Source organism: Rhyacophila brunnea, unplaced genomic scaffold, assembly GCF_057557595.1.
Source record: "Rhyacophila brunnea isolate RB1 unplaced genomic scaffold, BYU_Rbru_1.0 scaffold_8, whole genome shotgun sequence".
Classification (NCBI taxonomy): Eukaryota; Metazoa; Arthropoda; class Insecta; order Trichoptera; family Rhyacophilidae; genus Rhyacophila; species Rhyacophila brunnea.
Window position 1 is genome coordinate 32,031,338 of NW_028233350.1, and position 15,016 is coordinate 32,046,353.

General features: G+C 35.1%; 1 protein-coding gene across 1 annotated transcript in view; it reads left to right on the plus strand.

The window, feature by feature from the left end:
- Positions 1-12,000, plus strand: part of Nrt (Neurotactin) — a 58,621-nt gene extending 46,621 nt beyond the window's left edge. Inside the window, exons 2-7 of the mRNA XM_085958623.1 lie at positions 1,275-1,570; positions 4,447-4,648; positions 5,926-6,173; positions 7,742-7,817; positions 8,233-8,383; positions 9,300-12,000. Coding sequence (XP_085814749.1) covers positions 1,298-1,570; positions 4,447-4,648; positions 5,926-6,173; positions 7,742-7,817; positions 8,233-8,383; positions 9,300-10,728 — 2,379 coding nt within the window. The 5' untranslated portion in view covers positions 1,275-1,297 and the 3' untranslated portion in view covers positions 10,729-12,000. The remainder of the gene's footprint in view (positions 1-1,274; positions 1,571-4,446; positions 4,649-5,925; positions 6,174-7,741; positions 7,818-8,232; positions 8,384-9,299) is intronic.
- Positions 12,001-15,016: the final 3,016 nt, after the last annotated feature.

The following is a 15,016-nucleotide window of genomic DNA, read 5'->3' on the forward strand; positions in this document are numbered from 1 at the left end:
TAGACAATTTTAGTTTCAAATTCGACCGGCTGCCAACTTACGATGGTAGATCTTTAATATGTATATTTTTTAACTAAAATGATTGAAATATTTAAAGAAAAATCTACTTTAGTTGATAAAGTAATTAACTCAAATATCACATGCTGTGGGTTATCTAGTTTTTCGACCACACCCATCATTTATGGTTGATATATTCATCACTCTTGGGGGTGGGGGTACCTACTTGATAACAGCCAATATTCAAAGGTTTTCGAAGTATTTGTGGAACTACATTCATCAGTAGGCATAAAATATATTATTATACTTTAACAAGGTGTGGTGAAAAATCGATGAGCCATAACGATTATTGCTGTAGTACGAATATTATAAATAATTTTCTTATCCATGGCGCCTGGTACTTGATTATTCCTTCTGTTAACTTGGAAAACAATATTGTATTCTCTCTAGAAATGGAGCTCCAGTGTTTTTGTGTCCACCAGTGGCGAGAGGGGTTGGAGGTCGGCAGTCAAGATCGGATATGAACACAAATTTATCTGAAGAATTGATAGGGGAGCCACAGTCATAAACTACCCAATCAAGACTTGCAACTGGACAGAATCTGATAGTGGAATGACTTATTAAATATGGCGTCACAGTAGTTAAATTTTTGTCCATTCTTCAGATAAGCTTGTGGGACTGGACACTAAACTTTGTCATTCATACTTATTCGTTTTCAAAGAATTCGAATTGTAGTTGGTGTTGGTTAGTTTTTAAAATTAAATTAAACAAAAAATACGTATGACTGACAAGAGTTTAGTGTGCACTATTTAGGTTGGATCTTAACAACCTACCTCCACCCTTCGCCACTGGTGTCCACCCTCCGCATTGAGTGTGGGCAGTGGAGTAGTGGAGAAAAGCCCTCATCTAAATTGGTAGCGAATCAGATTGACAGATTTTTCAATTTGTATTTATTCAGAACATAGATTCAATAATAGAACATAAATTCAACCATTCCCTGTATCCTCTACTCCCAAGTTCTTGTCTCAGCGCCGTCTTCTGTCAAAGGTTGGCGAACAAATTGCAACACTTTAATCGTTAACACCTTTGTCATTGAGCCACATATGAATGGAGCGTAGCTAAGATGATCTCTTTTTGCCTTTGCCTCCCTCACCCATTGTTCGCCAGGTTACGCAGCCATATTGATGAAACGCATCCTTAGGCTATAATTATATGAAATTAATTTGCATCCTCTGCGTGATAAATTCAAATTAAAATACTCTTTTATTTTGTTGCAGGCGAAAACATCAGCTGAAATAAAATGAGTGAGAATGACACGATCATTGTTCAAGATGAGACAAAAAGTTTAGACAAGAAGGAAATCGAGGACGAAGAGCGCGAGAAGATGCTGAACGCCGAAAACAAAACCATCGACGAGGTCCACAAGGTTGACTCCGACATGGGCGACATCATCAAGCCCACCATCGAAGCTGTCACAGAGGAAGGGAGAGAAGTCAAACCCAAGTATATACCTATCGGTGGTATCAAAATGCCCGGGTTCTTCACACGGAGCAAGTCCAAGGAAAAGTGCAAAGTAAATTTACTTGATAATATTTTATTGTATGACTAAAAGGTTATCACTGCCTTCTTTCGTTGATTAAATTTATTGATATTTATAATCAGATATCGATGTCACTTATGCCGCAGTACTAAATTACCTACCATTTCCGATGGTAGTGCTTGTTATTGTTTAACTTCGAAAGAAACGTGGTAAAGATTTTCATTCATAATAATTAACTTAATATTATTTTATTCCATATTAAATAATCATCATTTTACAAACAGCTTACATTTGCATACGAGGGGAGTTCCATAAGTTCACAGAATGGGACAGAAAGAAAAGAATATAATATATATGTTTTAAATTTTTATTCTTCAATATAATGTCAATTACCTTCGTGGTCGCAGCCATGGATCGGATCTGGATCGGAACCGTTTCCTCGTATCAAGCCTATCAGGCACCATTAGCGAGGGGTGCAAGACTAGTCAATGCGCTCCCCAAAGACGTAGACATTTGATAATATGCAGTGGCGAAGGGTGGAGGTAGGCTGTTAAGATTCGCTATAAATAGTGCACACTAAACTTTTTTAGTCATATTTTTTTGTTTTTATTGAACTAAGACTACAATTTACAGATGGTGTTAGTTAGTTTTTAAAAATCAATTAAACCCTGCCTAAACGAAACCATAATAGTTTTGGTCTAATTTGGGCAATACGACAAAATTGTGCACACTTTTTCATTCATCGTTATGTGTTTTCGTTGGATTAAAAATACATATTACACACATTGTTAGTTAATTTTTTAATTCATTAAGCCCTGCCTAAACCAAACTATAATAAATAATAAATATTATTCTATTTATAAAATATTCAAAGTTATGTATGATTTAATTGCATAATTTTAGATATTTTAAAGATAGACATGTTTATTTTGACTATTATCTATTATGGCTTGGTTTCTCATGGTTTAATTGAATTTAAAAAAAACTAACCAACACTATCTGTAAATTGTAGTATTATTTCAATGAAAACAAATACGTATGTCTGAAAAAGTTAAATGTGCACCGTTTATGGCGGATCTTAACAGCCTACCTCCACCCTTCGCCACTGATAATATGTCAATGTAATAATAATTGTATATTTTTTGTTTTAAAATTTTTATTTATTTATTATTATTTTATATATTCTCTTCTTCTCTCATGTGAGGGTAATATTTGTTATAATGTAAATCTCATGTTGTGTACGTTTTGAATTTAGATTTGTTATGTCCACAATGCTTTTTTTTCTTAAATAAAAGTCTCCTCCGACATTAATACACTTCTTAGATCTATCGATTAATTTTATTTTTCTCAACCTTCATAAAAATAATTTTCCGATTTGCCTTCAAAATGTTCGTTTACGGCTACCTGTAGGGACTCATCATTATATAAATGTTTCCCACGTAAGTCTTTCATCAAATTTGGAAACAAGTAATAATCACTAGGTGCCAGATCAGGCCTGTTATGTGGATGAGGCAATTCCTGGAAGCCGCATTTTCTCATAGCAGCCATTGCAATTTGAGCCTTGTGAACAGGTGCATTGTCATGGAGTAAGAACACGCCTTTAGTGAATTTGCCCCTCCTTTTTACTTTAATAGATTCTTTTAAGCGACTTAGAACATTAGTATAGTACTGTCCTATGATGTTGGTGCTTTTTGGATTATAATCTATTAACAGGATTACTTGTGAATACTGTTGCCATCACCTTCCCAGCTAATGGTACGACCTTGAACTTCTTGGTGGCTGAATCACCCTTTTTATACCACTGCATGGACTCCTGTTTTGAGTCAGGGTCATAACGATGAACCCACTTTTCATCTCCTGTAACAATTTTTTTGATAAGTTCCTCTTGATTGACGCCAGACTGCTTTAAAAACTGCTTAGAACATTCCACACGGTAACTTTTTTGATGTGGCATAAGCGTTTGTGGCACCCGTCTTGCGCTTACCTTAGACATACCAAGATTTTTGTTTATAATTCTGGAATTTGTTGTTCTGGATAGATTGAACCTTGCGAACCTGCGATTTCGGTTAGTTTTAGCCGACCATTTTCCGCATCTTCGATTTTTAATACCATTTCATGCATCTTCTAATGGCTCTCTACCTTGTTTAAATAAATGTGACCATTTGTAAATCATGGTTTACCACAACAAAGAGTACCATAAATCAATTTCATTTCATCTTGGATGGTTTGGTTTCCACACTTTTCCCCTTTTTTGTGTGGAATTTAATTAACTGCATGAAGCTCAATATTTGACATTTATGGACTTTCTTTTGTTCTTTTGAATATTGGAAGCGATTTAATGGAACAATCAACTTGAGATTGCTCAAGTATACCTAAAAAGGATTACTTAACAATAAGAGGGAATACTTAACAAATGGAGGAGGCCAAGACCCACATTAGGTTCTAATACCAGGAAGGAGAAGAAAATTGTGTTTTATATTATGTGTCTTAAATCACCACAATAACATTAATATTATATTATCAATGTCGCTAATCAGCTGATACGATGTTTCTGTCGATTGTATGAGATAATCGTGCTGTAATTGAATTTTTAAAGCTTGTATGAAAATTCATGACCCACCTAGCAGATAATTATCAAAGTCGGCCGTTGATGTCTATGGCAAACCGAATTAATTTAATTTAATAATGTTTTCAAATTATGTATAATTAATTCCAAATTAATTACCAAATATAACTTATATAAATATAACTAGGATCGGACATGGTCGAGGAATAACTTAGCCTGACAGTTTTGCATGTCTACTGGAATTGTGGCAAGCGCACTTTTGTTTTTGAAGTTTGAAATGCAATTCATAATAGTTCCATATTGACAAAAAATATATTTGATTTACGTAAAATTGTTTCTACAGGATACGGATGATGGTGCTCAAGGAGAGTTGTTAGAAAAGCCTGCAGAGGACGCTGCCAAGGATGCCAAAGAGAATGTTGAAGAGAAGGTGGCCGCTGAACAGCCATCGCTGAAGAGTAGGCTGTCTTCCATAAAAATCACTAACCCGTTTGCCAAGAAACCCAAACCTACTGAAGTTGGCGACGACATTATCAAAGAGCCAGGTATGCATAAGTGGTATTCTTTCCATTTTTTAAATTCAATCACAGTCTTCTCTACAAATAGTTTATAAACATGGGACATTGATATTACGATTACAGGCAATTACATGGGGGAGTTTGAAGATCTTTCGCCATACTAGTAGCAATACTACCACCCACAGTTAAGCAGCACTAAAAATGTGCTGTGGCGTAGTGGCATACATCTGTGTTCTGTTAACTGTTACTTCAAATATTGCACTCTTTTATACATATTCACCCAATTTAAATTGTGTATTCACGTATGATAGTTTGTCATTGGAGATAAAAACAGAAACACTGGTGAAAGAATACTATGACACTGAATATAAAATCACATGTCATGTTTGATGTGACAATCTTTTTGTCATACTGTAATTTAAAAAAAATTTCACACTATTCTCTGGATAAAATATTGAATTATTGGTAACCACTATCAAATCTGTAAATCACACTACAGTGCTTGGAACAATACTCTTAAAAAAGCACTAAACCGTTAGGAATGGAGTATACTGTGAGTCATGACGATATCGAGAAAAAATCCATCGTAATATGGAAGTCAGATTCAGAATCGTTTGGATTCAATTAGAATTTAAATTTAATATGTGTCAAGTACCCTCAAATGTTAATGTAATGATAATTATGACTAATGTGTTAATGAAATTGTTTGTGCACACATGGGAGTTTGTATTAATTGATTTGGCCACTTCCCGAGGAGGTTTGTTGACAGATTTGTTTTTGTTCCTGACCGACAATGATCAACGAACAAATAGTTGAGTTTTTAGGAGAACAGTTATCGTTCTTGAACATTTATATAATGTGTTTTCTCTGAAATTTTATGTTATTTTGACATGAACTTAAATTATTTCTTCAGCAGGTTTATTTATAAAGCCGATTAAGAGATTTTTAGAGATATTTAAACTCCCATTTTTTAATTTGTAAAATAATCAACCCCAAATATTCTAGAAGTGTTGCACGTGCACGTCTTTTTGGTTTCAATGACAACATTAGTTCAAGCGGTATCGGTTTATGAATAAATGTTTACGGTTCGGCGAGTAAAATATCAGACATGTTTGAAACAAACTCAGCTCATTGAGATTTTATACTGCAAACTCGAGGTGATCAAAAAATACTAACGATCTCAAAATACTGTGGGTTTCTGTGTCAATATATCAGGGGTATAGGGAGAAAAAAATAACTGAATACCTATGTAATAATATTTAATAGTAGTCGACTGAGATTGAACATCTGATTTTTTCCTACAGATGCAGCAAACACTGAGGCACCCCCACAGAAAAAAGGTCTTTTGAATGCCATCCGTCTGCCATTGGTAAACATGATTCCTCGCAAGCTGAGAAGCCACAGCGGTGGCACTACGGATACTGAAGCCGGTCTGGACAATGCCAAGACTGCAGAGCTCGCCTCCATGGAGACGCTTGATGATAACAAGGACGCCGAAAAGGTTGATATCAAAAATGAAGACGGCATGGAAAATGTTAAATTAGATATAGAGGTAAGTAAATGTCGGAAGGAATATTGATATATTATTATTGTAAGTCCATTTTACATTTTAATATGATTTTAGCTATGAATATCTGTTACCTACCAATACAAATCTGTCTACTCACATCAAACCATAAGTACCTACATATTATACAAACATTTTCTTAGCATTTGTTAAAATTACATACAGAGTGTGTTTCTGATTATATTCAAAACAAAATTTTGTAGGATTTATCTTAAATCACTATGACCGGTATTGACTGCTATACCATCAAGTAGCCTTATGCCTCAAATATTATTATCATGTTATGTGCTGTCACATGCTGTCAGAGCAAGCTGCCGCTACGGGAAAAAAGTGTGTAATGTTGTTTTTCTTGGTATTTAAATTTAAAATGTTACCAGACTGATGCTCCCATCCTGTAACACATTTTGAACATTCTCAGTTAGCAAAATCTGCCGAAATCGTCAGAACAACAATGAGGTCACCTCATGCGTATCGCGCTACATCATGAACCGCACTAGTCAGTTAATGTTTTTTAATATTTACCGCAGGCCTACACATTTTCGGCTCACATCAAAATCGCGTGTTTTTTGTTTTTAGTGGTTTTATCTGGATTTTCTATAAATTATTATCTATGTCTGCTGGTTTGGTCTGTTCAAAATATTATCTATGGATGCAATATCGCAAGTAATTTTAACGTACACACACGTTGAAACTGTTAAAATTAATTGAAATTAGCATGAATAATGAATAATAATTCAAAATACTAATACATTAGAGTTGGCACTCTCTATCATTGAATTTATAGAGACAGTGATCATTCAAAATATTGTGCAGAATGATGAAGCCATAGACTAAATTTGTCACTGTGCCAGCATGACGTGATCATAATAATATTTTATTCGCAGCATTAGTTTACCAGTACATACATACCAGTGGCGAAGGGTGGAGGTAGGCTGTTAAGATTCGCTATAAAAAGTGCACACTAAACTTTTTTAGTCATATGTATTTGTTTTTATTGAACTAAGACTACAATTTACAGACGGTGTTAGTTAGTTTTTAAAAATCAATTAAACCATGCATAAACGAAACCATAATAGTTTGGTCTAATTTGGGCAATAAGACAAAATTGTGCACACTTTTTCATTCATAGTTATTTGTTTTCGTTGGATTAAAAATACATATTACACATATTGTTGGTTATTTTTTTTAATTCATTAAGCCCTGCCTAAACTAAACTATAATAAATAAAAAATATTCTATTTATAAAATATTCAAAGTTATGTATGATTTAATTGTATAATGTTAGATATTTTATAGATAGACATGTATTTTTTGACTATTATCTATTATGGCTTGGTTTCTCAGGGTTTAATTAAATTTTAAAAACTAACCAACACTATCTGTAAAATGTAGTCTTATTTCAATGAAAACAAATATGCATGTCTGAAAAAGTTTAATGTGCACTGTTTATGGCGGATCTTAACAGCCTACCTCCACCCTTCGCCACTGATACATACATTTTAAGTCTTGTAACATTGACCCAAATATTCATCAGTCTTATTTTTTTTTTTTAGGATAAGGTTGATGCTCCAGCAGATAAGGAGAAGCTCAATTGGAGGGAACGAATTCGGCAACATAAATTTATTATTGGTATGTTTTATTTAATTTATTTGAAATGCAACTTTTTATTCTATACATTTGTGCCATTTTTACTAGAGTGCAGCGTAAACAAGTGCAATATAATTAGCAATTCTTATTATTTTAATGTCAATCGCACACACCACAGTAGCATAACATTTTTAGACACTTGCAACTTTGTCATTCAAAATAAATTCAATATGCGATATTTGCTTTGAAGATTTATCAAGAGATATGTTTCGCATTTTTTTCATAGATTTTAGAATTCGGTTTTACTTCCGAATACCTATTTTTATCTGTCAAACTCGGCAGGCGGTGTCACTGCATTGTATTTATACGACCTATTAGACATATTGTGAATTTCTTCTGGGTTCATAATTAGACAATCTATTCTCGTGATTAATTGGTTTATTACAATTATTTTCAGACGATCTGGCTATTGCTGGTGGAATATTTGTGTTCATTATTCTGGTGATTATTATTATTGTGGTGACCACATCTGGCAGCGGACTGGTTGCGGCGCCAATAAAAGACGGACGATTTGTTGATGCTGTCACCTCATGCGGATATGTTGAAGGGTAATTATAATGTTAATCATAGTAGAATACTGCGTGCCAAAGGAAACGGGTAATAACTCTAAAATATTGAATTGATAGTAATCTTCCATCTTCTTCTGAGTATCGTCCTTGACACTATTTGGTGATGATCAGGGTTGGAATGATATGATTGGCAATCTATCTCCACAGTTCTTAATTCTTAGTTACCTTCATTGGCGATACATGATAACAGCTACTTATTTCAGACATTGAATGTTTTAGTAATGTCATGCCGATCTATTCAATGTAATCTATATCTAAACTAAATGATAATTTCAATAATCTATCGTAAAATTAAAAAAAACTTGTATACATACTCAATTGATAGTCCAGCAGTGGAGAATCTAAGGCACATGTGCTACATTTGAAAATTCAGTTTCCACATAAAGGAATTCTAGAACCTCAAATGAGATGTTGAAATTTTCCGGGATACGCAATGGCATATCACAATGGCGATACGTAGCACTTTACAAAAGTGAAAAAACCATGTAGGATTTTGGATGCATATTTATTTTTGCTGAAAAAGGAAAACTTTCGACATTAATTCTTTAGGGATTTTTTTATCCAGCAAGAGACCTTAAACATCTAAAAAAATGCTAAAAAGGCTAAATAAAAGATTTCAAGCTGTATTCTGAATTGGGGAAGAGTACTTGGTTGATTTTTTTTGGTGATTTGACACCATCGAAGTCCATCACAATAATTGGGCGGGGCGGGGCTATTTGATATTTGTCTATGGTCACTATCACTGATGGTGATTATTTCGCTTCTGTTGAATTGATTTTTCTTGTTATCCACTCAAACTAACAAACTTTACTTACAATGTGGTACATTTACTTCTTTACAGTAATCTTTTTATGCTTGTATTAGTTGATATTTCATGTATGATTTTTTATCATAGGGTGTTGGAAGATGGGGCTTTCGCATTCAGGGGAATTCCTTACGCTAATCCGGCGATCGGTGACAACCGATGGCGTCCAGCTCAACCGTTGAACAAGATCGATCAATGCTGGAACGGGACTCTGAAAGCGCACAATGCCACGCCCGAATGCTGGCAAATATACGCCGACGGGAGGCAGGATGGAATCGAAGATTGCCTCACTCTGGATGTGGTCACGCCTCATGTCCGTTACGACACTCCGCTGCCCGTCATTGTTCTCATCGGAAGTGAATCACTTACCGGAGGATCTCCGGGAAAAATGAGGCCATCTACCCGGTACGCCAGATCCAAAGACGTCCTCTTTGTAAGACCCAATTTTCGAGTCGGTGCCTTAGGATTTCTGGCGCTGAACTCGCTCTCCAAGACAACTCACCCCCCCACATCGGGCAACTACGGCCTCTCAGATATAATCGCCGCACTCAATTGGGTCCAGCTGAACATCAAAAACTTCGGTGGTGATCCTAAATCGGTGACACTATTCGGGCACAGGGCCGGAGCGACACTTGTCACGGCACTTGCCGCTCACAAGAAAGCCAAAAATCTGTTCGCGAGAGTTTGGGTTTCTTCAGGGTCCGCGCTGTACCCAGGTAAACCTCTGGAGGACAGTCAAAAAATCAATGAGCCATATTTGGAAGCGGTGAATTGCGAGGACGCCAAATGCCTGCGCGAGGCTAAAGTCGAAGATGTAGTCCGTTCCGTTCCCGACACGTGGAGAGGTGATTCTCCTGATTTGCCTTCCGTCTCAGAAGAGCCTGACCAGAGGCACAGTTGGATGGTATTGGACGGTGCCATTCTTAATACTCACCTGGTCGAGGCTCTCTCTGCTTCCCGGATTTCTGCCGATACGCCAATTCCTATAGTCATCGGTACCACAGCTCATGAGAGTGCTTCCGAGAAGCTGTTCCTGAAGCACACCACCTGGACCCCCGAACTGGTCGCCAAACATGTCAAAGAGAGCAAAATAGGCCAGCTGGGCCTGGCAGAGGAAGCTCTTAACAGATACAACGCGACATACCAAGGATTGGCCGCCATGATTTCTGATATCAGAACAGTCTGCCCCCTGTTGACTCTCGCAAGGCTGAGACCCTCTATTCCATTTTACATAGTCACACAACCGAATAACGAACACAATATCGCCGATGTTGATTCCGATATATCGGCCATTTTAGGAAGGTATGAACCTAAAACTCCCGAGCAGAGAAGGTATGTGGCTGCCATGCAACAGTTGTTCTACCACTATGTGTGGCACGGTGAAGTGCCGCAGGCTGATATGAAGCACAACTTCTCAGTGCTGACGGTGGGGCAGGACGTGCTACCTGAACGTGAGTATCCAAACTGCGATTTCTGGATATCCAAGGACGTGGTGCCGCGGTATGCCAGGCAGGATTAATTATTCTCAAATCATATTGTATTTGTATCAATGTTTTGTTTTTTATGTAAAGTTAGTACAAATTCTTTTATCCCCCGTAAATATATATTAATGCCGCGCGTTTCCATAATGATTATTAAGAATTGTACCTTGCGAACGTTCGCTTTGAAAGGTTAGTCCAATTTACACGAATATTGTCGTTGACTTTTGAAGGTGGTTGAATTTTAGCTTGCGTTGCCAACGTGGAAATGAAAAATATAATTATAACTATTATCCTTATCGTATGTACACAGTGTGAATCCTATAAATAAATAGAGTAGGTTGCATGTCATATAATATTTACGTAACATCTTAATCAGAAAATTGCAACTAATCAAAAGAGGACAAAAACAGCATGCCTTCATGTGAAGTATATTATTTTATTGAATAGCATACCAAATCTGATTCTAAGACTGATTTTTCTTATTTTTACTAGACTCATCCCCCTTTTTAAGACTTTTAACATTCTTTATAACTCGTAAATCGAATACGAGGATATACACGGTAACCCTCTTACTAATAAATAATATACAAATCATTTATAAGCTGACTGGGAAATATAATGTTCATTCAAACAGTAAATGTGTAAAGATAATGCAGTATGTGTCGATTACATATTATCCACTAAATGTGTGTCAGAGGATTGTATATAAAAATTTTATTAGTGAGGGAATTTACATTGAAATGTTTTGCTGTGTTACTGTTTGTAAGGATTCTTTTTTAATATATATTCTATTATATTTTATTTTTACCAAAAAGCAGGATTAAGAATTATTTTATTAGTTTTGTCCGTATACCTATATGATATTTTTGCAATGATGACGGTATAGATTGCTAGACTCGTTTTAAGGCCAAATGCTTACATAAGTTTAATGTGTATGCGTATTAAATATTGAATAGGGTCGGGGTTACATCAGATCTCAGGAAGTGTATCTTTGAATGTCAATATTGCCGAATAGAGATTTAAAAGTGATATTTAGTACGTAAATTTTATTTATTGATATCAAATAGTATTTTGTACGTAAACAATTTGATACTATTTTTTACAACGCCGTAAATCTTCTTTCGTGAAACAATTTTTTATAAAACGAATATTTGATAAAGGGAATGTTTATGTACTGCGTATAACTGAATTTATATCTTATAATCGATGTGTTCATTTTTTGTATAATAAGTACATTCGTTCACACATAGGGTTATCCATTTAAACCCACACCGAATACTTGTAAAACATCCATTGTTCCACAGCTTGTACAACCTAAGGGAAGTTTTTTCCCCTGCTCTTTTAAAATCTGTTTGTAATAAATATTCAATCGTGTAACATTGTCTTTTATTGGCCCATCCCAAATACCAAGTAGTTTAGTCTTAACAGTTTTATTTCCTATTAAAGTGGTACTTTTATAATTACCGGTAGATGTGCCTGTTAAAATAAGCTCTCAGTTCCATATTAAACACTTGTCCAATCGAATGTTGAAGAAAACTTTCTCTACTAGACGGAGCATAAAGTAATATGGAAGTGACGCTGAAAAAACGACTAATACACTAACATTTAAATAAGCTGTAAGTCATTTCGCATTGATTCATTAGTAGCAAACTTCACACTACTATACACGCAAGCAACCCAATCGCTCTGAATCAAGATCGAGATTACTGAATGTGCAACTAAGCTAAGACAAACACTGAAACTTTTATTATTTACTGCGTACTTTGAATAATATGAAAAATAGTCCAAATTAGTTATTTAATTATATTGGAAAGATCCTCTATAATATAAAATATATTGCGATATTTGCATTTTAAACAGGGTATTTTGGAGAAAATTGGTAATATTTCAAATCTAATAATGTTGTTGAAGTTAGGATAGTGTCAATATCTGAAGACAGGGGATTTTTGGTATGTGTATTTGGTCCAAAGCAAGGCTTCAGTGGGTTGAGCCATGGTTGGGCTAACTGCTGAAGCAACCTTAAAATTCGCAGAATCAAGTTCCAATTTTATGTACATTCGTAGAACAGAAAATGAGGAGTTTTTATTTGTATGAGAATAAAATAATTCTAGGTTCCATTTCTAGAAGAAAATTTTATTCAACAACTTATTGAATCTGGGTTTAACGAAATATGTAGCCTATGTAGAAGTTTGCAGTCATTTGATGTAGCTTTTGCTGATTTGTTTCTATTTTAATCTGTTTGGTGTAATACAGTACAACCTCGTTAGTAAGAACACTGATAATTCGAAGTTTTCGCGAAAAGTCCCTTGAACATCATTTTCATATAAAACCATACCTTTAATTCGAATTTCGTAATTCCAAATGATTGCAGAGTCCTGGCATATAAAAATATTCAATAAATTGTAATAAAGTACACTATTTCATGAGCCAGTCATTGAAAATTGTGACAGATTTTTCTTAAAACACCAAAAATTACTTATTTTATGAAAGTAATAAAAAATAATCAGAGGGACAGCTGCATTCCACTCAAAGGAAAAACAATAACTCATGTTTCAGGGCTGTAGGTATTTGTTTATTGGATTTTCACATAGTTTTACTAGAGAACCAATGCCAAACAATTGTGTTGACAAATGGAAAAATAAAAAATATTTTGTATATTTCTATAATAATTCTAGCTACTTGGTAACTTCAAGTTATGAATTAATGATACGTGGTATTTGCACAAATTCTAATTTGAAAGAATTGTTTCGGAAATTTGGTAGACTCATCTATGATCAGAAATGAAATTAATGAAAATCAAAATTTTAATATTTTTCCTTCATATATTTCGTAATTCGAATTTTTTTTCGACTTTCGGTCCCATGGAATTCGTATTAACGAGGTTTTACAGTATTTTGGTTCTTACAATAAGAAAATCAGCATTTCTGTGTTGATAGAATTGATTTAAGTTTAGTTTAAAAACAGCGTTTTGGAAGTATAATGGTTTCTCTAGACTTTTTAGGATTTATTATTCATTTGCTTGTCTATTGCAAGGGTCGGAAAACTAGACAGAACTACCAAATTTAATATAAGTAGCACATCAATATAGATTCGTGACAGCTTCGAGAGACTGGCCAGCATAAACGGTAGAAAGGGCATCCGCATATTGAAATTGCATAATATGCATTCTGCAGATGTTTTATTAGCTAAAAAGCATGTTCAATTGGATTGCATTTTTGTATGTCCAGATTTTCATATTCGGCATGAAGACTTGCAAATTTGGAGCAGAGATAACATTTCAATAGCGTCTATCAAATGGAAAAAAATAATTGGCTATTGACTGATAACTGACAGTTTATAACAAAAGCTAGGATCACTTCACTTTTCATGAATTCTTAATAAAAAGATTCCCTCGAACCTAAAATAACATGGTCGTTTTATTTTCACATCCAGCATTTCTGAAAATATATTCCATGGTCGTCGAGCGGTTTTGTGTCAGCTTATAATGTCGTGGGTCTGGAAAAAATTCACATGTTTTTCATTGTGTCCGCCCTAATTGGTTGACGAAATGGCTAACATCCATTTCTCATACAGACTAATATCTGTTCACTTCGTGGAGGCCCATATGATCTTGGGCATGGTAAAAAAAAATATCTGAACATCCCTGCAAGTGTCCCAAAGAGCCACATGTCTCACGAGCCACGATTTTCCGTCTCGTGGCCTATTGGATCCATGCACTGGATTGAAAAACAACAAATGTATTTGAACCAGCTTTCATAGAGGAATGCGGCGATACTGTTATTTAAAACTAAACATTACATTATTATTATCATGGTTTTTTTGACAAAAATAATTTGGGTATAAAATAAGTTATGCATTCTCTTGAGGAGGAAAGAAGACCTGGACGGCGCCACAGGAAATCTGAAGATGCTCAGTCAGAAGAATTGGAAGGATGCCGGCAGCACTAGAAGCTAGGGCGGAGAAAGTTTCTGGAGGACTAGACCCGTCAAAGGTACATAATATATGAATTTCCACAGAGTGGAAGTTGTAGAAACACAGGAACGGTTGTTAACCATTTACTCAAAACTTGGTCTGGATCAGGGAACACAGAAATAGCAAAATTGGTTGCCTTCTAGGTGAGGCTGTAACAATGATTAAATCTCAGACTAATGATATATAGAATGCCTATTTTTCGGCAAAATGAAGCCGTTTTTCTGGCGTATAACGCACAGTAGAACAATGATTTTATTATTATCAACTTGACTAAGAAATGTCATACCATCGTGTTGCTTCTCAGTACGACTACCAAATTTAAATACAACATAGTCAACCATATTAATATTTAAA